The sequence below is a fragment of the Meles meles genome, chromosome 15 (genome assembly GCF_922984935.1).
Source record: "Meles meles chromosome 15, mMelMel3.1 paternal haplotype, whole genome shotgun sequence".
Classification (NCBI taxonomy): domain Eukaryota; kingdom Metazoa; phylum Chordata; class Mammalia; order Carnivora; family Mustelidae; genus Meles; species Meles meles.
Genome location: NC_060080.1, coordinates 38,784,551 through 38,808,546, shown reverse-complemented (window position 1 = coordinate 38,808,546; position 23,996 = coordinate 38,784,551). Strand labels below are relative to the sequence as shown.

At 40.8% G+C, this 23,996-nt stretch overlaps 1 protein-coding gene across 1 annotated transcript in view; it reads right to left on the bottom strand.

Annotated features, from left to right (window-relative positions):
• EIF2AK3 (eukaryotic translation initiation factor 2 alpha kinase 3) overlaps positions 1–23,164 on the bottom strand; it is a 68,139-nt gene extending 44,975 nt beyond the window's left edge. Inside the window, exons 1-2 of the mRNA XM_045979413.1 lie at positions 22,656–23,164; positions 10,349–10,478 (exon numbers count right to left, since the gene is read on the bottom strand). Of these exons, the coding sequence (XP_045835369.1) occupies positions 10,349–10,478; positions 22,656–22,960 (435 nt within the window). The 5' untranslated portion in view covers positions 22,961–23,164. The remainder of the gene's footprint in view (positions 1–10,348; positions 10,479–22,655) is intronic.
• Between the last annotated feature and the right edge of the window lie 832 nt (positions 23,165–23,996).

Below are 23,996 nucleotides of genomic sequence, written 5' to 3'. Positions count from 1 at the left end.
ATGGATTGATGGTATGTTTCAGAGGGAGAGCAAAGGGACTTGTTAATGGAGCAAGTCTGGAAGACAATGAAATGAAAGGAACTCAAGGATGACTTGTAGGTTTCACCTAAGCCACAGGGAAGACTGAGGTTGAGGTTGCAGATACTGCGCCCTCTACATAGAGATGTGAAGTCAGCCATCAGCTCTACCAGCAGAGATGTATCTGGGGTGTCAACAGCACACAGGTTCTGTTTAAATCCAAGAGCCCAGAGATCATAATTTATTAACCAGTATCCTTTTGAAATACAAAAAATGTTCATCATAGTGTTATTCATGATTTTAAAATTTAGAAACAACCTGTAACCAACACCTTTTAAGGAACATACAAGTTGTTTCTAAATTTTAAAATTATGAATAACACTATGATGAACATCTTTTATATTCCAGATTCTTTCTTTAGGAAAGACTGCCAGAAAGGAACTCCTGGGAATTTCCCCCCAATGTATAGATTTTTTAAAAATTGTAATTTGAAATAATTTTAGATTGAGAGAAAAGTTGCAAATTAGTACAAAGAGTTTCTATAAACCTTTCATCTAGCTTCCCTTAATGTTACCATCTTGAACTTTAGAAATTGGAAGAATGCCATTAGTAAATTATAGACTGTATTTAAATTTCACGAGTATTTTCACTAATGTCCTTTTTCTGGTCCAGGATCCAGTTTAGGGTTACATATTGTATTTTCATATTTTTCTGTTTCCTACAATCTGTGACAGTTCCTTAGTCCTGCTGTTGTTCAAAGCCTTAGACCTTAAGGCTTTTGAAGAGCACCAGTCAGGTGTTTTGTAGAATGCCTCTAAATGTGATTTTGCCCAATGGCTTTTCATGATTAGATCGAAGTTACGCATTTTTGGCAAGAAAACTACAGGAGTGATGTTGTACCCTTCTCACTGCATTGCATCAGGAGGTTCCTAAGGATGATAAGTCGTCTTTTCGTTGATGTTAACCTTGATCACTTGGTTAAGGAGATGTCTGGTATCTGCTGGGTTTCCCCACTGTACAATTCCCTTTTTTCCCTTCTAAAGAATAAATATTTGGATGATGGGAGATTTTTTAAGACTATGCAAAAAAAAAAAAAAAAAAAAGCATGAAGCATCAGAAAGAGGACAAGGACTTGTCCAAAGATCTAGGTTTGAGTCTTGGCTTTATCATATCAGACAGATCTCTGACCCATTTGGGGCCCTAATTTTGTCATCTGAAAAACAGGAGTTAATAAGAATATTTATTTTATGGGGCACCTGGGTGGCTCAGTAGATTAAGTGTCTCTGACTCTTGATTTCAGCTCAGGTCATGATCTGAGTCTTGAGATTAAGCCCTGAGTTGGGCTCCACGCTGGGCGTGAAGCTTGCTTAGGATCCGCCCCCACCCCCTCACGTGCACGCTTTTTCTAAAATAACATTTAAAAAGAATAGTTTACAAGGTTATGTAAGGATTAAATAAGAATGGCTTTGGTATCACTTTATACACTATAAAATACTAATAAAACAAAAGTTGTTATGTATACGTAATGCTACTCTGAAACTCTAACGTAATTCATGTGTATATGCATATATATGTATACTTATTAAAGAAAAACGTTTAAAACAAAAATATAAACTCTTCATCTGAATAGTTATGCATTCATCATGAACCTTCCTTTATTCTCTACAAGGTAACTTGAGAAAGTAACTATGGTTATTGAACACCAAATTTCAAAAATTGCAAAAAAAAAAAAAAAAAAAAGCTTTTAGCATTTAAATAGCTTCTCCAAAAGTAAATTCAAGGAGAAAGCAGAAAGCTTAACTATGCCATATCAATTATTTCTTCCCCAATCCTGGATTTATAACACCCATTTAAAAACAAAGCCTCAAAGGTAAATAAAGATGAATTCAATACACCAAACTGTACCAGTCTTAATTTACCAGAATTCTCTATCAATCCTAAAATGCTCCTTTATCACATAGAAGTTCTGAAGGATTGTAAACTACTTTATTTATCACAAAGATGAACAATATTAAAGTTAACAGGCATATTTTTGTATATTTTGTTTCTTTAAAAATGATACACTGTGTATTCAACATAAAATGGTTAACTTTTAATAAACAAAACCCAGTAAGTGACTAGATGACTAGATGCCAGAATTGACTTTTTGTGACTTTAAGAGAAAAAAAATGTTCTAGCATTGTGCTAAGGAAATACTTTTTTTACTTCCCAGAAAACCTTGAAATTATCATGATAGGGAGAATAAAGAAAGCTTTTCTGCTGAAAGTAAGGTTTCCTGGGAATCATACCTCACAAACTAAGGAAGGGGGCAGGGTTATCAACTACTAGATGATTTAACATGAGAGATTATGAGGTCTTTCAGTACATCTGGGTATTAGAGAAGGCATTCCGCGTGACATGCTTAAGAGGAAATGTAGACTTTTTTTTTCTTAAAAAAGGAAATGCTGAAGAAAAAACAAATCCTGAAGCCATTTGGTTATTTCTTGTCATCAAAGATTGTGAATTAACACCCAGAGCAGTGAGATGCCAAGGAGATAATGACTATTCCATTCATTTTTTTTTTTAAATCAAAGATTTTATTTATTTATTTATTTATTTATTTATTTATTTATTTATTTATTTGAAAGAGACTGTGAGAGAGGGAACACAAGCAGGGGGAGTGGGAAAGGCAGAAGCAGGCTTCCTGCTGAGCAGAGAGTCCGATGTGGGGCTTGATCCCAGGACACTGGGATCATGACCGAAGCCGAAGACAGATGCTTAACGACTGAGCTACCCAGGCACCCCTAAGCCACCCAGGTGCCCCTATTTCATTCTTTCTTTCCTCAAACTACAGTCAACCTATAGAACAAAATACCTCAAGGAGTATTGAGGTAAAAGTTAGTTTTAGGCATACTTTTCACGTTCATGATGAAAAACACAGATTTTAGAACTTCCTCTCCCTTCATTTAGATTATATATTCATGAAGTACGTAACATGCATGCGAGTCAATTTCCTAAAAAATAAGGTCAAATCAATTTCTCATTTAGCAACATGCATGCTAGAGTAAACTGGTTTAGTTCACAGCAACGCTTTCACCCATGCTAAAGGATTAATAAAACAAAATTAAATCAAAGCACTGTTTCATTTCTATAATTAAAAGAAAAGCAATTAACCCAAGCAATTATTTACATATTGCCTTGCTACATGACTGAATTGAGAGTAACTTTTCCAAATAAATCGCAATCTTCAAGGATAATCCAAGCTCAAAATGTGCTGGTTTATGTACAAATGAAAAAATACAAAATGACCAGACATCTTTCAGTGTAAATTAGAGAATTTTAAAAGAGATTACGGATCTTCTCTTAATAAAATCACTACCCTAACTGTCTACTAATGAACTCTTTGTGAGCAAATCAAGTTAACCATTAAGGGTATATATACCCTTTTCTAAGGTTCCCTGCCCCCACCACCACCTATGAAGGCCCTTCTCAATGAATGCAATCTGATGAGGGGTGAGGAAGAGGCTGGAAAGCTCTAGCATCATAGCTGTCTGTTTCTGCACCTGTCTGAAACAGAAAGGCGGCGTCCCTTGGGGAGAAACATGCCGAAAATAAAACAAAACCCCAAACTCTAACTATAGACTTATAATAGAGTTGTTTGTTCTTTTTAAGAGGCGGAAGAAAAAGGCATTTTAACAGAAAACTGAAACAAAAAACAGATATGGTATCTCTAAATAAAGAAAAGGTATAGGTATTACCTAAGGACAAACTAGTTACATGTATATGATTATAACATGCATTCTAAATAAAGATAAGGAAGGTCTCACTCAGTGTGCTTACGAATGTGCTCCAAACACAGAAAAGTGGATAGTTCAAGAATATTATATCTACTTAGATTTGAAGTGTGATCCAAATGTCACCCACAGACCCCAAAGAAAAACTATGCTAATATGTTACATAACAAAAATTTTTTTTTTTTTTTAAGATTTTATTTATTTATTTGACAGAGAGAGATCACAAGCAGACAGAGAGGCAGGCAGAGAGAGAGAGAGGGAAGCAGGCTCGCCGCTGAGCAGAGAGCCCGATGCGGGACTCGATCCCAGGACCCTGAGATCATGACCTGAGCCGAAGGCAGCGGCTTAACCCACTGAGCCACCCAGGCGCCCACATAACAAAATTTTAAGACAACCAACGAGAGGTGCCTGGGTGGCTCAGTTGGTTAAGTGTCTGCCTTTGTCTTAGGTCATGCTTCTGGGGTCCTGGGTTCAAGCCCCATACCAGGCTTCCTGTTCAGTGGGGAGTCTGCTTCTCTCTCTGCCCCTCCCTCTGCTGGTACAAACACATACACACACACACACACACACACACACACACTCTCTCTCTCTCTCTCTTTCTCTCAAATAAATAAATAAAATCTTTAAAAAGAAAATAAGACAACCAATTAAGAACCACAGCCAGACCTCCTCAATGCTTTTTCTAGGTTTAATCTGCATATGAATTACCAGAGGAAAGCAAATCAGACTTCACCTCAGGCGGTCTTTTCAAAAATTAAAAACAAAATACTAAGCTACTATTATGTATGTAATAGGCTTAAAACCTAGGGCACATCTGTTACAGCTAATGGAGTAAACTTATACACACACACACACACACACACACACACACACACACAGTTTTAGCTTGGTTTATTATCATTATTTTTTTGAGGAAGTTTGTAAATACCTAATCAAGAGGAAAGAGATCAGATCTGTGTCCCAAGACACCTCAACCTTCCAATGTCAAACCATTCTAAATATAATGTGAGACGCTTGTTTAATGAAACCATCAATCTCTCTTATCCTCTAGGAATTTATTTTTTCATTGACATAATCAAAACACCACTAAAGCAACATAATACACTATTTTATAAGCTTTTGGATCAGAGAAGGTTAAGGATAGTATCAGAACAGGCCAGGAGACAATAACATATGCACCTAATGGTAATTTCTAATGAACTGAGTGCTTTATTTTTTTTAAAGAATCCTTAAATGTAGTTTAAAAAAGGGGAGGGGGTAGGAGTTGAAAACTCCCTCTAGATAATTTATTTACATGTATCATGTATCTGATGGTATTTGATCCCTAAAGTTGCAAAAATCTTTAAGATTTACTACAATCCCATAATTTTACAGAGAAGGATATTAAAGCTCTATTGAACTGAAGAATTTAGCTGGGCCATCTAGTCAGTTAATGGAAGAACCCTGACGTTCTAGAACTCAAGACCCTGAATCCCAGCTCCTCCTCCACAATCCTACACAGTTTAAGAAGTTCCTGTGTGGCTTTATTTTATTATTTCAGCAAAAGTACATGTGACTCATCAGCAACTGCTCTATCATTAATAACTTAAATTTTTAAAAAAAGTATTTATTTGAGAGAAAAAGAAAGATAGCGAGAGAAAGTATGAGCAGGGGTAGGGGAGAGGGAGAGGGAGAAGTAGGCTCCCCGCTGAGCAGGAAGCCTAACCCAGGATTGGATCACAGGACCCTGGGATCATGGCCTGAGCCAAAGGCAGATGCCCAATCAACTGAGCCACCCAAGTGCCCCAGTAACTTAAAAATTTTTATACGGTTGGGGCACCTGGCTGGATCAGTTGGAAGAGCACGCAACTCTTGATCTTGGGGATGTGATTCAAACCCCACGGCGGGGGGGAGGGGGTGGTGGTGGAGATTACTCAATAAATAAAAGTTTAAAAAATTATGACACAGTCTATCAAATCCTTTTCATTAGATTAATAAGTGGCTTTACTAATTGCTCCACAGGGAATATATCTTCCCTGACCTTCTAGGTTTTATCTATTTCATCTTCATAGCACTCCTGATGAAAGCATGGAAAGAGTGACATTCTAATACAGAGGTCCCCACGTGGAGCCATGGAGCTACCTACCGTCATCTGGGTGGTTTTGCCTTTATCTCTGTACCAAACACTGGGCTTCAGACCGAGAAAATTAACTATTTTTCACAAAAAGTTAGGGCCCCTCATAAAATACCGGATCAGATGCATTTAAAAAGGTAATATAGCTCTACGCATCATATTCAGGGCATTTCAAATAGCAATTTTTGATCTTCTTTCTATGGTATTTTAAGATTTTATTTATTTATTTGAGAGAGTGAGAGAGAGAGAGTGAGTGGGAGAATGAGCAGGGAGGAGGGGCAGAGGAAGAGGGAGAAACAAGAGCTGAAGGCAGACACATAACCGACTGAGCCACCCATGCGTCCTTTTTGTGGTATTTTGTCCAACTTCGGAACACAACTTGTAGATGGTGAGCAACGCACACCTTGCTGAGGAACAGATGACTCAAGCTCACAATACATTCCTGTTCATCTTACACAAATATTCTTATAATATTTCTATCCCATACTAGATCAGCAATTCTCAAACTGTGGTCTGTATATGCTTTCAGAGGTGTAGAGAGTCAAGAAGCTTTGCTACTAAGGTGTTATTTGCTTTCTTACTGCAGTGATATTTGCACTGAGGGTATAAAAGCAATGGTGACTAGCGGCGCCTGGGTGGTTCAGGCAGTTAAGCGTCTGACTCCTGATCTCAGCTCAGGTCTTGAACTCAGGGTCATAAGTTAAAGCCTCAGTGCTGGGCTCCATGCCCTCCTTTAAAAAAAAAAAAAAAGAAAGAAAGAAAAGAAAAAGAAAAAGAAAAAGCAATGGTGACTAAAACTGCTGGTGCCTTAGCATGAAAATCAAGAGAACCAAGCACCAAACTAGCAGTCATTGTACTTTTCACTGGTATATACTCACAGCAAGAAGAAAAAAAAAAAAAAAAGAAAGAAAGAAAAGAAAAAGGGAAAGAGAAAAGTTTCCCTTAAGAATGTTCTGATTAAGCAATAGAAAGTATTAATTTCATTCTTTTGGCACCTGAGCACACATCTTTTTACTCTTCTGGCATGCCCACAGAGGAAGTATGCACCAGCACCCTGCCACATACTGAATGAAACACATCTTGTGTGGTCGAGTTGTGAACTGTCTGTTCACAGAGCTCTGTTTCTACTTAAAAAAACTGAGGGGAAAAAGATGTTTATGAGACTTGGGTATCTGTCAGATATTTTTTCAAAAATACACAAAGTCACCCTCTCACTTGAAGGAAAACAATAGATTATATTTGTGATACAATTCAAGTTTTCAAGTGAAAATTAGAATTTGGGAAAACCTCTCCCTACCAGAGTGAGCTCAACAGTTTCCCAGGACTAACAGACTTTTCTGATGAGATCAGTGGTAATAAGAGCAAATTTGATTTTTAAAATATTCTACCAAAAATAGGTCAACATCTGAAAGATCTGATTAACTTGTTGAATCAACACTTATCAAATGTTGTTAGAACATCATGCATGAGTAAAAGGCAAGACAGACATATGGATGTTGACGTAACAGAGTACAGAATGTTCACTGTTATGGCTTCAGATCCGACAGTGCAACTAACCTTAAAGAAATTTCCACTTGTTTTGGTATAGTATCAAAAAAGAATGATCCAATCATTCCGAAAAGGCTTCTAAAATACATCTTCCTTTTCTAACTACATATATGCATGTGCCTAGATTTTCTTCTTCATATAGTTCAACCAGAACAATGCAACGGATTGAATGCAGAAGCAGATATGAAAACCATTTTCTTCTATTAAACTAGAAATTAAAGAGCTTTATAAAAGTATAAAACAATGCCACCACTCTTCTCACTAAAATATTTTTAAACTAGAAACAATTCTTCATAAAAATATGTTTTTATGCTATCATCAATGGGTTCATTTTTTAAAATGATTTCGTAACAAGTCTTTAAAATTTCTTTTTTAATCTCCAACATGATTTAAGTCTAGATAGACATAACCTATGGAAAAAGCTCTTTGGAACTCTCCATAATTTTTAAGAATGGAAAGGGTCCTGGGACAATACAGTCTGAGCCCTGCTCTACTAGATAAGCAGTCTGAGTTTGTAATGCAGAGGTGTACCCACAATGGGGAGATGGCCCCAGAGCAGGCAGAATGGAGCACAGTCAGGCAAGCCCGGGTTCAACTGCAGCTTTATCATCCAGCCGGTCTGCAATTTCAAGCAGATAACTTCTCTGATCTTCCATTTCCTCTTCTACAAAACGATACCAACACATCAACCTCAGGAGGATCTTTATGAGGATTATACTTTGTGTAAAGTACATAAAGTGTATATTACAACTCCGAAAACAGTGTTGTTTCAAGAAATGGTATCAAGAACCTGGGGCAGCAGTAAAGTCTAGTAAACCTGTCATTTTACCCCAGAGGGTCAGTATCTTTAGATTTTCTATTTTTTTCCCATAAAATAGAAAATGAAAATCTGGATAATGCAAAGAGGCCTCAGGATTCTTCTCCTGCACGGAAGGTGGCCAATGAGCTTTTCATTTATTGTGTAAGAGTGACACAATGAAACTTCACGAATATACTAGAGATTCAACATTTCACAAGTATTCCAGCCAAAGGATCTAGGGTTTGCAGTGGGTGGAAAGAGGGGCACTTAAAGAGAGCCCTAATAAACCAGAGAAAATGGTATGGACTAGAAACAATGAGAAAGTTGAACTGTACTTAAAAAAATGGCTAACATATTTTAAACACACTCAATAGCACTCAAGATAAAACCATGCAATTTATCTTTTGTTCATGTGTCTATTTTACTTTGCAAACACACACATGCTTTGTACCACTAAGACACACCATAATATTACCTCAGATGTAAACAGCTTATAATCTTCTGATTTTGTTGATCATCTTTTTTATCTAGTTTAAAAAATAAAGCAAAACATGCATACCCAAGCATAATCCCAGCAGAACACAAATCAATGAATGTTTAGCTTAAATGGCAATTCATCTGAATATTATATGTGATTCAAATTTATTAATGTAATTTACAATAAAATTGCTATTTATATTAATTTATATTAATAATTCATAATACAACAGAAGTTCAGTATTCTTCACAGGTATTTTCACCAAACTGTATGGTTTGATAAATAGTAAGTTCTTTGAAATCCTCGTCAGGGCTTAACATACACAGAGGTGGGCAGTGCTGTTTCCCTAAGAACCTCCCTGGGTGCTCTAGGAAAGCATCTAGGCTGAATTTACAGAAGAGCAGATGGGGTACTGGTAGCAGTATTCCCATCAAGAAAATTCCATCACCACTAATCAGGTCATTCTTAAGTCCCTCATGTTAGGTTTTGTCTTTTTCAAAGTTGATACCAGCAGGAAAGCTTTTTGTTTTGTTTTGTTTTTAAGTAGGCTCCATACCCAGTGTGGAGCCCAATGAAGGGCTTGAACTCATGACCCTGAGATCAAGACCTGAGCTGAGATAAAGAGTCGGATGTTTCTCTGACTAAGCCGCTCAGGGGCCCCTAGAAAGCTTTCTGAAAGGGAACAATTGATGATGAAAGAAAAAACAAAAAAACAAACAAAAAAAAAATGAACATCCAGAGAGAGTGTCCCAGAGGAACAGACTGGATAGAAGGCTGAGGGTATTCTGGAAAACAGAGGTGACAGCTTCCATGTTAGCAGTTACAACTCAAAAGAGGGACTGACTTAGTTTAATGACTTAAACTAGAGAATAAGGCTCTAGAAGAGGATAGAAACTTCATCTATCAGAGTCAAGACAAAAGGCGAGAAAAATAAACTTTTCTCATTTAACCCACCCCGAACCTCAACAAAATAGGCAGTGTCCTTACTTATTGATGAGGACACTAAAGCTCTGAGGAGCTAAGTTGCTGCCCAAGTCTTGAAGTCACGTGTCAGTGGAGTTTTTAGAAGCACCAGCTCTCTTTTTGTTTTTGCAAATAATCAAATTTATCTAAAATAACATTCTTAGAAAATTTCATGCTTACAATTAGGATGTGTGCTTAAGGCAAAACACGGGGAATAATTTATGGGATTTTGCACTATGTATTTCTAACTCTTAAGATGCAGTTAATAAGTTACTTATATTTGTTTTGTTATTCCTAGGTACCTTGCGATAATAAGGGGGAAGAAACGATGATCATATTATAGCTCAGGTAATGAGCTAAACTGATTGGTATAACAGGTAGTATTCTCAGTCACTCGTGTACATGATTAACTCATTTAATATTCAAAACCATCCTAAGAAGTAGATGATATCAGCCACCCATTTTAAAGAAGGGGAACTGAGGAACAGAAAAGTTAAGTAGTTTCCAGAAGGTGATAAAGTTCATAAAAGGCAGACTGGCCTGACACCTAGGCCATCAGGCCCTGAGCCCCAGCTGTACCAGCAAATACATACTACAAGTATCAGCAATTGCTCATTATAGCTTTTTTGAACCAACATTTAATAGAAAATTCTTACCTCTGGTTTGCTGAGGCTGGATGAAACCAAGGAACCGGATCCCACGTCCAAATCCCACTGTTTTTTACCATGATTCTCAGGATCCAAGGCAGCAATTCGCCCATCTAAAGTGCTGATAATCACTAATGATCTATAAATTTAAAAATTAATAAGACAAAGTTTAAAAGGTATTTCTGGTATTAAGCACTTACAGTATACACTGGAAAGAAAACCAGGCCGTCCCCACACCTCTGGCTGCTGGGGGAGAGGCACCACCTCCTCACAACACTTGCAGTCTTGCTATCGCTATTGGTTAAAGCCCACCAAGACCACTGCAATACAGCCTTTATCTGTTTATGTCACTTATGAAAAGCCCCAGACTCCTGAGTCACCACTTGTTCTCACACTGTAATCCCCACATGGAATTCAGTATTCCCAGTGCTGTCCTCTTCTTCCTTTCCCCAATCCCTGAAACCAGAAACCGTTTTCCTTGAATGTTCACTTGCCTTCTTGCTTGAGTAGAAACCTGGATCTTCCTGAGAATGTCACTTCCGAAGCAAAGAGACCACTTTTCAGACCACCTTCTTTCTCTCCTCTCTAAAAATCCTCAGGATCAGATTGCTCTAGCCACTACCCTTCCCAGTAACTGTCTACTGATCCTTGGGTCACTAGCCTCACTCCTTGAGGATTTCAGCTCCCGATTTTAACTGTAACTATTAACACATCCTTTGAGTTTCCATTATCTGTTAACCCTGGCTCATCCACTTGCCATGGCAAGGTCCTAGCCCATGGCATTACCAATTGCCACAACTCCCCTGCCCCACTGAAATTTCAAGCATTCCAGCCCCTGCCACCAATGCCTTTCTAGCTCATTTCCTCTGCTTCCCACTAATCTCTGACCCCACCAGAGCCTACAAGCCATCAATCTGACACTTTTACCCGAAGCTTCACCACCATTAGGCCCTCACTTCTTTTTTTACCGAGTTTAAATCCCACAGTCCTTCATTTTGACCACTTCCTGGCCCCTCACTCATCACACTTAGCAGAACTCCAACTCTGGTTAAATTCAATGATCTGCATTTTCTCACTCTTGCTTCCGTGCAGTTGAATGTGGCCAAAGTAAAACATAATCATGCTGACTGGACTCACTTTAATCATGGCCACCAATGTGAAAAGGGCTATTAATGCTGCCCCACCATCACAGCATACTACCTTGGTCTATCTACTCAACCAATGGCCTAGGTTAAACTATGTTATTTCTCCTTTCTCCTGAATTTCCAACACTAGCTCTTTCAAGCTCATTCATCTCAGCAATAATCAAAAGAAATTCCACCATCAAGTCTTTCTTTATACTACCTGGACCCATGAATTCTACCTTTCCTCCAATTACCGCAGGTGAATTGTTCATGGTCCCATGCACTACCCACACTTCTGCCCAGACAGCAGATCCCTATTTGCCAGTCTTCACATCTCTCCTCATGCTCTTATATCAACTATTTCCCCTCTACCAGAGCATTCCTCTCAGTGTTCACACCTGCTAAAAACCAAACCAGTTAAACAAAATGAACCACTCTCCCCCCTCTAAGCTTCCAGACTACTCCATTTCGCCTCTGGAACAAAACTCCTTAAAAGAGTTCATAGACTTTCTGTCTCCAAATCTTCTCCCCTTCTTCTGTCTTGAACTATTTCTAATCAAGATTTTGCTTCTGCTACTTCACTTGAAAGGTTCTTGTTGGAGTCACTGATGACCTTCACCTTGAAAAATCCCATGGTCAGGTCTCAGTTCACTTAACCTGTTCTAGCAGCACCTGTCCAGCAACATCTCCCGCATTGCATGTTTCATGCAACATACTCTTTGTGTGGCTTCCAGGACACTGTACTATCCTGATTTTTGTTTCTTAGTTGTAGGTTACTCTTCGTCAGTTCTATTTTCTGGTTCTTCCTCACTGCTTCTATCTCTCAAAGTGTTCTCTACCCACATGTACTTTTTTTGATGGCCTCATCCAGTCTCATAGCTTAAAATACCATCTATATGCTGGCAACTCTCAAATTTGTATCTCTCCCTGAACTCTGGACTTACCAACCTAACTGCCTACCAGACTTATATGGTAGAATGGCTTCTCCAGAATGACTTCTCTAATTCCTCAAACACCTCATGATTTTCCCTCAGGGCCTTTGCAGCTACTGTTCCTTCTGCCTGGAAGAAATCCTCCTAGATATATAACAGGCCCACCCAAAATATCTGTTGAATGAAAGAATGTGTTATACAGTTGTTCTAGGAATTTGTTAGGTATATTTGTCTGCTTCAAAGGCCATGCAAATTCCAAATACACACATTTATGTTCCACTTTAGGATTAAAAACACAACTTTCATCTTTTCTATTTCGCTTGAAATGCAATGTATACAAATTCAAAGTGAAGCTATAAGTTGACCAAGACAAAACAGTTCAATAAACTCATTTGAAACCTTTCAAAGAACTTAATTGTTTATTAAATGAATAAATTTACCAAGTGAATAAATAAAATTGTTAATTTACTTCCCAAACTATATACTAATTCTCATTCTGAATTTTTCAAATGGTAACTCTAAGTCTAATTTGTGAAAATAAAGATTTTGACACATTACGAACTCTAGTAATTTTAGATAACTAACCAAAATGAAAGGAACAACTCAACTACCCTCCCTACACATCACCCTGCTTTCTAAAGAGAGATAGCAGGAACTAGGGGGGAAGATGGATACTGTGAGGAAGAAAATTATTTTATAATGAAGGGCATAAAAAATTCATACCTTAGATGTGCCAATTTACAAATAAATGCAATGGAATCTAATTAAGTTAGTGATCCAAGGTTCAGAGCCAAGTTAAATCTTTCCTAGTACACTGTAGAAATGTCTAATTATTCTGTTCAGTAACCATTAACCACAAATAAATGGCTGAATGAAAACCACTCTAATTGAAATAAAACTTAGTATAAGCAGTGTTACCCCAAGAAAAATTTAGATCACTGCAACACTTCAGATACTATTTTTTGTTTTAAATTCGGAATGAACATTGTTTATCACCCTAGCCATTCTACTTACAACAACAACAACAACAACAAAACCCTGTAATTTTTCTGAGTATGTAATTTTTCTGAGCAGAGAAGAATGGTAAAATTCTAGGTCTCATCTTCAAAAGAAAGAAAAATCCAACAATAAAATATGCATATGTGTCTATATGTGTGTATATAAAAACCACATTTTAATAAGTCACTTCGAGTTTAATATCTAACAATTCTTTCACTGACAACTTATTGCATTTAACTGAGTCAAGAATTCTGTTTTTTTAAACAAGATAGTTTTAGATTTTATACTATATCTAGAGAATAAGTGTAAATTTGAGTAACGAAAGAAATACAAACATGGGGGCAGGAACAATTAAGTATATTATTCTCTTAACTGCTTTTGATATTTAGTGTAATCTGGTTCTTAGATTTGAAAGAAAAGAAATTAATTCTTAATTAATTAATTAATTAATTCTCTTAATGGGAATAAGAGTAAATCCCCTACAACTCCATCAGGCATTAAAACAAACAAACAAAAAACCCTTCACTTTCTAGTCTGCTACAAGCTAGCCATAATATTCACTGTGGGCTCCTTCCCAAGCATGTCTCTGGAAGGAAGTACCCCTTCTGCTGTGGCTGACAGCAGCATGACAGGGCGTAAAAGATGCTACGATTTAGACTATTACACCTAATCACATTCTAAAAGAGAGATGCTCATGGACATACTACCGACTGAGAAAAGCATCAAGTAGACAGATAATGCTGAATGCAGGGATAAACAGAGGATAGCAGTGAGTGTTCAAAACAAACATCAATCAGAGAAGAAAAATGAACCCCCCTCCCCAAATAGGGAGAATATAAGGCCATTTTATATCCCCACAATCCATTTGCTCCATTTCAGGTTTCTATGAACAAGATAAAAGCCCTTAACATATTCAAGAATTGAAGGGACTGCAGAGGCAGCATTTCCCGTGGCGAGAACTGGAGCTCTGAAATCAGACCAGTGTTTACATCCCCATGACTCTGCACTTGTTCTGCTCACAGCTTCATTCCACCTGCTTTCTCACAGGTAAGATCTGACTACTTCCCTGGGTCAGCATAACTCAAACTGGCCTGATCATAAAAATCATCTGGGGTGCTGGTTAAAAGCCAGTAAACATTCCTGGGTCCCATCCCAGACGGGGCTTGGGAGCCAGAGCTTGACAAGTACCCAAGCTGAGTTTTGCAATAAGACCAGCTTGGCCGAGACTGACTTGTACCTCAAAGGGCTATTTCCTTAGAGTAAAAAAATAATCTATTACCTGGATGAAGAAGGCCTATTGGCCAACTCTGCCAATAAACTCTTTAGAAACTTCTATCTCTCCCTTACACCTTGCTCTAGTTTACAAAGGCATTTGTTTGGATGATTCAACAGCAAGCACTGTTCTCTTACGCATGACCCAATTCTTCGAAGCTATTCTCAAGGTTTTCAACAAACTCCTTCTGCCAGATCCATTCTCCTCATCAAATCTGTCTGCAGCAGAAGCTGAAAAAGTGCCAGACTCCTTATTCTAGACCTTCTCTTTACCCTGGCTTCTACAAGGCTACTTCCCTTCATCCCATCATTCCTAGCGCTCTCAAACTCCAGGAAGCAGGCCATGGAATTCTGGCTTTAGCCATTGCTCACAGCTTTGACTTCACCTGTAACATGACAGCTCCCAAACCTATATGGTGTTTACAGTCCCCCGACTCTCTCCCTGCTCTAGTTCTGCATTATCAGCAGGGCATGCTTGTTACCCCACAATGTGTTCAGATAAATCTCCTCTCCTACCTCGTGCTCCACGTACTCTGTCACTTAACATTTACATCAGACAAGTCTGCCTTCTCCCTCACGCTCTACATTTAAACAACAGTCAGCTACTATTGATTCTATTTCTGAAGCTTTTGAATCTTTTCCTTCTTCTTCATTACCACTGCCTTTGCCCTAGAACTGATTCTCACTTCTCATCAGAACACCTTCAAAAGCCTTTCTGGCATCTTGTCCTGCCTCAGGTCTCTGTCCCCTCTGCAGTTCCAACAGTTTTGTTTCTATAATAGAAATCCGATAAACTTCTGAAGCTTCCTGTGCTCACAGAATAAAGGCCACACTGCTTGGTATAGCACATAGAGCCTTTCATAATCAGGCAAAATCCCCTACCCCACTGCCCCCCCCCCCCCGTTTCTTAAATTTTCAACAAAGTTCCTTTTCAATTTATCCTTTACCTCACATCTTAAACAATTTCATTTTAACCAATAAACATTATTTCTAATGAACTCCCCCATTTCTAGAGGAAATATTTAAGTACCAATCAAAATACTGAAGATTTCTGAGAAGACACAGCTAAGATTACTATATATATATATTTTTTTAAAGATTTTATTTATTTGACAGAGATCATAAGTAGACAGAGAGGCAGGCAGAGAGAGAGGAGGGGAAGCAGGTTCCCTGCTGAGCAGAGAGCCCGACGTGGGGCTCGATCCCAGGACCCTGGGATCAGGACCTGAGCCAAAGGCAGAGGCTTAACCCACTGAGCCACCCAGGCGCCCCTAAGATTACTATATTAAGTTTGATACAATTCTAGTTCAAAGCCAAGAAACTTGACTGTTTAATTAGCCTTCTCCTCACTGGATATTCAATTCTGTCCGGTTATTTAAAAATACTGACAATCTCATGGATCCCCATTTGTACCTTTGCAGATCCATAGATGTCCAGGAGCCCTGGCTTGGAAATCACTGCTCTGGGTTCTGCTGCCTAGACTAGCCTTGACACTTGACATTCAAGAACTCACTCACTTGATACTTCCATTGTCTTTACTCTCAAACTGCTCCTGTGTCACTCACTATCCATTCTCGTGTAGTTAATTCTTTAACACAATGATCTCCCTGTGAGACTTAGGGCTCAAGGGCTAGCTCAGCGGCCCATTTATCTACTCCGGGCATCAAACAGTGCCTAGTCCCTAAATGAAGTGCAATAAATGTTCGTTGAATGAAAATGAAACATCTTAGTAGGGCAGACACTATGATACATGTAAAACAAAAACAAAACAGAAGCTGAGAAAGATGGGAAAAGATGTGACTTGCCTCAAGTCATGCACCAAATAAGAGGTTTTAGACAGAAGCATGAATTTAGGTTTTTAAACCTCCATCATTCTGTTAACAGCAAGTTTTCATTAAGTAGCAACTACTATATTACTATAATGTGCAGCTTTTATTCATTCTCATCAAGAAGCCATTTATCCTGTTACTGCTCTGATTTACCCTCAACCAAGCAAACATGACCTTATGCCAATGAAGATCCTATTTAAGAAAAACTGTTTGCTCTGACTTAAATTACCCAGAATACCTGCCTATTTACAATTAAGCTTATCAGAGTCTGAGAAGTAGATGCTGAATTCTTTGATACAATAATTCTAAAGGAGGCTTACTACTGGTAAAAATTTCCCATGTGAAAGAGAAGCAGGTGACAGGAGAACATTACAGTGAGTGAATAGTTCTACATTAACAACTGCTTATTTTTAAATTGCACATTTTCTTTCTTTGCAGAGAGGAGGAGAGGGAAAAAAGCTCTAGAAAATTAAAAATGTGATTTGGTTAAACCTGCTTTTTGATAGATGTAGCCAAGAATCCTCCATCTAAACACATGCTGTTAGTCAAGAAAGCATATGTTCTTGTTCAAAAACAAACTAGTACTAATTGGACTGTACTTCTCAGTCCTCACCTACTAAGTAAATCTTCAAATCAAACTTCCTTTATTTAAACATATCACAAGACTAGCCTTGCCCCAAATCAAAACAAATATGTCAAATACTACCAAATAGACTGTGTAACTTTGACATATCAGCTATACCTTAAAGAAATACCATTTAAGTTTTCAATGTTATAGACAATCTGAGCGACATATATTCTTTCTCTATCAGATTAAAACAATTTTGGACATACATTTTCAACTTTGTTCTAGGAAAGATTTTTAATCAGAATGGTCATTTACAAACAAAACAGTGTGAAAAAATAAAAAACAAAGTTAACCCCCCACACACATTTAGTTCTGTAACTTACAAGTTCTCCTCTCTGTATTTTAAAATATTTTGTTGCAAAAATGTTCAGTAGCTTCTCTCTCACAAAAAAGAGGGAAAAAATCAGATGGGAGTTCTCAGGCAGTATTTAAGAAATGAAGAGGTGGGGGGCGCCTGGGTGGCTCAGTGGGTTAAGCCACTGCCTTCGGCTCAGGTCATGATCTCAGGGTCCTGGGATCCAGCCCCGCATTGGGCTCTCTGCTCAGCAGGAGGCCTGCTTCCTCCTCTCTCTCTCTCTGCCTGCCTCTCTGCCTACTTGTGATCTCTGTGTGTCAAATAAATAAATAAAATCTTTAAAAAAAAAAAAAAAAGAAGAGGTGTGTTGAAGCTACAGCTCACAGCAGCTGATGAAGACCAAGTCCCTTTCGGCAAAATGCCTAGGTGTGTAAAGGCTTCAGAGTTCGAATAAAGAAAGGAGTCTCTTCAGTCTTCTCACATATCGTATCTAGAGCCCAGGTGTCAATAAAGCTAAAAAGACAACTGTAGACAGGAAGGATAATTCATTACTTGCCCCCATGTTTATTTTGGCTTACAAATTGCCTTGAAAGTTATGCGTAAGTTCTTTTTTTTTTTCAATTAATTTTTTGAAAGATTTTACTTATTTATTTGACAGAGATCACAAATAGGCAGAGAGGCAGGCGGGGGGGGGGGGGGGCGGGGCGGGGAAGCAGGCTAGGCTCCCTTATGAGCAGAGAGCCCAATGATGCTGATGTGGGGCTTGATTCCAGCGCCCTGATCATGACCTGAGCCAAAGGCAGAGGCTTAACCCACTGAGTCACCCAGGCGCCCCTTGATTGTTCTTTAAATGTGATTTCTAGTTAACTTTAAAAGTCGGGGTCAGAAAAGTGAGTAGTACTGGGACCAGATGACTGAGTTCTCTTTCAACACTGTATGCTGAGATTCTATTATTCAATGGGTATATTAGCTTAAAAAAAAAAAGCCTAATTATGAATCTGAAAATCTGAGGATGACCAGATTCCATACCACGACTCACAGGCAATCAGTTTGTGAAAGGACAGACAGGAGAGAGAAATAAATGAAATAATCTTACATTTGCAAAACACTTTCATGTTATCTCATTAAATACAAAGAATTCAGTTCAGAGATGACAAATTAAAGAAACACCACAGATTAACATTAAATTTAGTAATACTGTTGTTAGAGAGGAATTAGAAGGGGGGCGGGGGGAGGTAGAAATAGGTTACAAATTAGTGTGACAGTTCAGATAAAATTAGTTCTTTACAACTCCTGAGGTCATCAGAGGCAGTCACTATGAAGACGCCCATCCCATCCCCAAAACCCCAAGTAACACTTAGCACTTTGCCGGTCTGCGTTGGAGTCAGGAAACAGGGAATTCGTAACTATGCCAATGTGCACAAAATCTAGCAGTGAGGCGAGACTGCAACTTTCTTCCCAGCTTTCCTTAGGGAGCATCCCATTTAAATTTTAACTAAATGTAACGTTCAACAGAAGCACTGACAAGGCCGCTATCAGAAAAAACAAGTTTATTTTAGCTACTTTTTAAAGAAAAAAATGTTTATTCACTCATTTCCATGCTCTTGAGATGTAGAGAAAAGAAGTTAGGATAAAACCAATGAGAAGTGCCTGGGTGGCTCAGTGGTTTAAGCCACTGCCTTCGGCTCAGGTCATGATCTCAGGGTCCTGGGATCGAGTCCCGCATCGGGCCCTCTGCTTGGCAAGGAGCCTGCTTCCCTCTCACTCTCTCTGCCTGCCTCTCTGCCTACTTATGATCTCTCTCTGTCAAATAAATAAATAAAATCTTAAAAAAAAAAAAAAAAGAAGTTAGGATAAAACCAATGAGAAGTGCCTGGGTGGCTCAGTGGGTTAAAGCCTCTGCCTTCAGCTCAGGTCATGATCCCAGGGTCCTGGGATTGAGCCCCACATTGGGCTCTCTGCTCCGCAAGGAGCCTGCTTCCCTCCCTCTCTCTGCCTGCCTCTCTGCTTGCCTCTCTGCCTAGTTGTGATTTCTCTCTGTCAAATAAAAACAAAACAAACAAAAACAATGAAAACTCCATCAAGGGAAGAAAAATGAACCAGAAAGTCTATATTGCTTCCTGGGCATCAAAAGACAACATGCAAAAAGAGTAACTTTAATTCCCCACCTCCCTCTTTTTAAAACAGTTTGGCAAGTACCATAGTTCTTCACAGCTGTTTGTGAGAAATGCTTGGTTAATTCATGTCTGTTCCCCTAATCCTCTTCCTTTAAACAAACAGGATATTGGTCTGTTATTATGGAACATTGACAGTCTCTGGTTTTTCACTTTTTAAAAGAGCACTCAGGAAGAAGTTTTATAAACTTTGCATATTAATCTTTTGTTGAAACTATCAATTTACTTATCCAAGGCTTCTCAAACTTTCCACATTATCTCAAGCTACCAGGCACACCCCTAAACACCCGCCTATCTCTTCTTAGAGAATTCTGTTAGCAGAAGATCATTTATGCTCTGCCAGGCCCAACTCTTCTATTTTCACTCTCATTTCTGAAGAGGAAGTGGTCCTCCTGCTTGCCAAGGAGATCCTCTTCAACTACCTCCACTCCCTCCTCCATTCCTTTCTTTTTCAACGTGTCTATGCAGGCTCCTTCCTCTGAATGTATATACTTGCCCGCTGTCAGGTTGAATAGGGCTGGAAGGAGAAGTGGGGCTTTAGCAGGAAGAATCCTTACCGTCTTACAATCTGAGTGCGCTCTGCTGCTTGACTTGAATTCTTACGTATGCTCACCTCCAAATCCCTCCTCATTCTTCTCAGCCCTCACCCGACACCTCCAATCCAGCCAGCTGGATTTCTGTCTCCTCTGCTGGCTCATCTTCTCTAAAATATAAGGCATTCATTAAGGTCTCATCATGAGCCTCCTCTTTCTCACACCTTCACCTCTTTACCCTGATCCCCCTCCAACTACAGTCGGTCTCTTCTACCTGTCTCCCAAATCTCTCCCTCTGGGTGGCCTGCCTGTACCTCCAAGTCACCATGTCCAACAACGAGCCCCTGATCATTTCTTTCCTGTTCTCCTCAATCTGCCCACTTTCCCGTGTGTGCTCCCATCTTCTGACCATCTCATCTCAATCTGTGGGTGGGGGTGTCACCGAGGAGGAATCAGTTCATTTGCCAAGAATGAAGATTCTGCCTCAAATCTTTCAAATCTCTCCCGTCTGTTCTAGACCCACTTAACAACAAACTGTAATCAGACATCACATTCAAGATACCCTAAACAACACTTCTCAAACAATAACTCTCAAACTGCCACGTGCCTGGGAATCATCTGGTAATCCTGTCAATATGCATATACTCCTCCAGTGGATCTTGGGTACGCCGGCTTCTGATTTCTAACACGTCCCAGGTGATGACGATGCTAGTGGTGTTAAGACTCGACACATATGATCCGGTCCTAACCTATTGTTCTAGTTTCATCTTCTACAACTCCCTGCCCAGCACACATGTGCATGTCTGTATCTCCCTCATGTACACAGAGCACGCACACGCACGCACACACAGAGGAATACAAACAAAAATGTTCCCTAAACATACTTTCCAGCTTCTGTGCCTCTCTTGCTGTTTCTTCAAGTCCAGTGTCTGCTCATTACGATCCTACTCACATTTCACAAATCAACTCACTCTGCCACAGCCTTCTCTTACCTTTTTACCTACTTTACCCCAGACCCCACCCACGCAACACCACAAAAACCTTGGGACAGTCAGGGCACTTCATTTGCATTGCTTCTGCTCTGTCCTGTCCTTACGGGTCTCTTCATTCAATCCTCACTGCTAGGCAACACCCTCCTCCTGGAAGACAGGGACGGTCTGCCCAACCTTTGTTAACCCTGGGGCATCTTGTGGGTTGTACACGCCAGTAAGTTCCTGTGGCGGGTGGGTCTGTACTCCAAGAAAAATGAAACATTTCACTTTACTTCATGTAACTCATGTAATGTACTTAGAGCAGGGGCTTTAGACACTTAAGATACACAAAAACACTCTTCCAGGAAAGTTAATCCCTTAGCAAAATCTATGAAAATATTGTCAAATATGTGCTACTTAAAGGAAAAAAAAATCTACACATAAGCATTCATACAGTGCCTAGAAAATTTTGGTAGTCTTACCCAATTTTAGTAGTCTCCAGGTATATAGATCAAGGTTCTGATATTTAACCGAAAATCAAATCTAACTTGTTGGGATCTAGTAATTGCTACATTATAAACTTACAATACGTTCTAATCCAGAGTCTAGCCCTCTCTGGTTTAATTTACCGAATGCTCCTTCTATCCCCACATTTGTTAGATGGGACATCACTTTCTCCCCAGATGTGCTGAGATCAACTGCCTGCAAAATACTTTACCATTAAAAATAACTTACATTTGTGTCCAGATTTTGAAAAGTGTTTAAAAACACGTACCTTGCGGGGACATTTTTAAGGAGGCTAAGCAAATTAACCAAGGCAACCCTATTTTAAATGTCTAGGTACCTTAAACCCTCTAAATATCAAAGAACTGCCAAAATTCAAGACCTATCAGCAGCTCTTAAACTTCAGTGTGTTCAAGAACTGCCTGGAGTGCTTGTTAAACTTGCAGATTCCAGGTTCTTGCCCCAAGAAAGTCTAATTCAGTACCACTGGGGTGGGGGCCTAAAACACTGTACAGTTAACCAGCACCCCCAGGCGATTCTGATGCAGATGTTCTGCAGATCTCAGTTCGAGAAATACTGACCTCACCCCTGGTCCAGGGGCCACTACAGGGTTGAAAGGTTGAAATGGACATGTAGAAATGTCATAGTAAAGTCCTTTTCCCAAACAGATGTCAACCCAGCAGAGATACGGAATGACTCATGCAAGAAGGAAAAGGGGAGGGAGTCCTTGCAACACGAATAAAGTTCGAAAACAAAAAAAGAGGGAAAGTGACGTTTCTTTCCCACCTTTGCGCTCCATTCTCTGAGCATCCATCCTCCAGACACCTTTGATGATGTTACTTTGCCTGCGAGCAAGGACGGGAGAAAAGGCCCGTCGCTGGCCCGGGGGATGGGAACGTGGCCCCGCGTTTGCCCCCGGGTCACCAGCTGTCCATCCTCTGAGAGAGACCACAGCCAAGGGGGGATCCCCGAACCCCAGATCCTCCGCGGCACGCGTGCCGTAAACAAGTGGCTTCCCGGGAAGCCGGCCCCGGCTCTCAGCCTGCGCCCCTCACCTGCCGCGCGGTCGTAGCTCGGCCTCTTCGTCGAGTTCCGGGTCCCGCGGCTCCTGTTCCACAGCGGCCGCCGGCACAGCGTCCGCGTCCTCCACGGTCACTTCGGCCGTAGCCACGGCCCCGGCCGCCGGCACCCGCGCTGCAGAAGTGGGAGCGGCCGCTGCCCCCAGGCCAAACGCCGTCTCCGCCTTCGGCGCGGGTAGGTCGGGGGCGCGCCCCGCGGCCACCGCGCCCGCAGCCAGTCCCAGCAGCAGCAGCAGCAGCAGCGCCCGCGCGAGCGGCCCCGGGCGGGTGGCGCGCTCCATCAGCGTCCCGCCCCGCGTGCGGGCATGGAGGCGCAGCCGCCCGCGCCTGCCCCTCTCGCTGCTGGAAGCGCCTGACCAGGACGAGGACGCGCTGGGCACCCCGCCGCCACCCCGACGGCCTGGACAGCTGAGCGGAGTTCCACCGGCCACGTCTTAGCCCGGCCTCCGCCACCGCCACCTGAGTGACAGCCTCCCTCAGTCATCGCCCATTGAACAAACTTTCCGCGCGTCTCCCCCGTGATTGGCCGCGGCCACCGTCACTCTGGATTCCAACGCTGGTCTTCTTGGAGAAGGTGGGCTTTCCCCGGATGTCAACATCACGCCTGCCAATCAAATCGTATTGCCGTCTCCCGAGGCTCGGCCCTCTTCCGGATGCGGTTACCAATGAGAATCGCCCCTCCCGTCAATCCCCTCTTCTGATTGGTAGGCTCCGCATCCCGAATTGCATTTCCCCGGAGCAGATTGGTCATCGCTGCGGATGGCCTCGCCCCTCAAAAATGAGGCGCTAGAGAAGACTCGAAGATCACTGGTAGAAATGGATGCCCCTCCAAAGGTCTGAGGTAACTTCTTCTTGATTGGTTGGAAGCGACACTTAATACGTGGCCGATTCTGACTGTGGAAGTGGATGGTCCCAAGTGAAAGCCGAGAGTGGGAGGCGAGTCCCTGGTGGCGGGGAGGCGGCCGACCTTAAAGGAGCTGCCACTGTGGTTCTTCTAAAGCCTGCTCTGTTTGGAAAGGGAAAAGCGAAGCAGGAAAAATAAGTGACGACCCGGGAGGTGTGGTCCCCAGAAGTGGAAGAGACAGGGCGGGCTCAGGAGAGTATCCTGCGTGTGGCCACGCTGGGGCTGAAATTGCAGCCTGCTAGAGATGTCGGGGACCCACGGAGGATGCAGTGTACCTGACACGCCCCCTTCCTCGTTATAAAGGGGAAGGAGCCCGGGCCCAGTGCATTGCCCTCCCTTGTCTAAATTCACACGCCTAGTGCTTCTGGCTCCCCGACTTTATCCAAGCCTCCCGACCCTGGTGCATGCTTTGC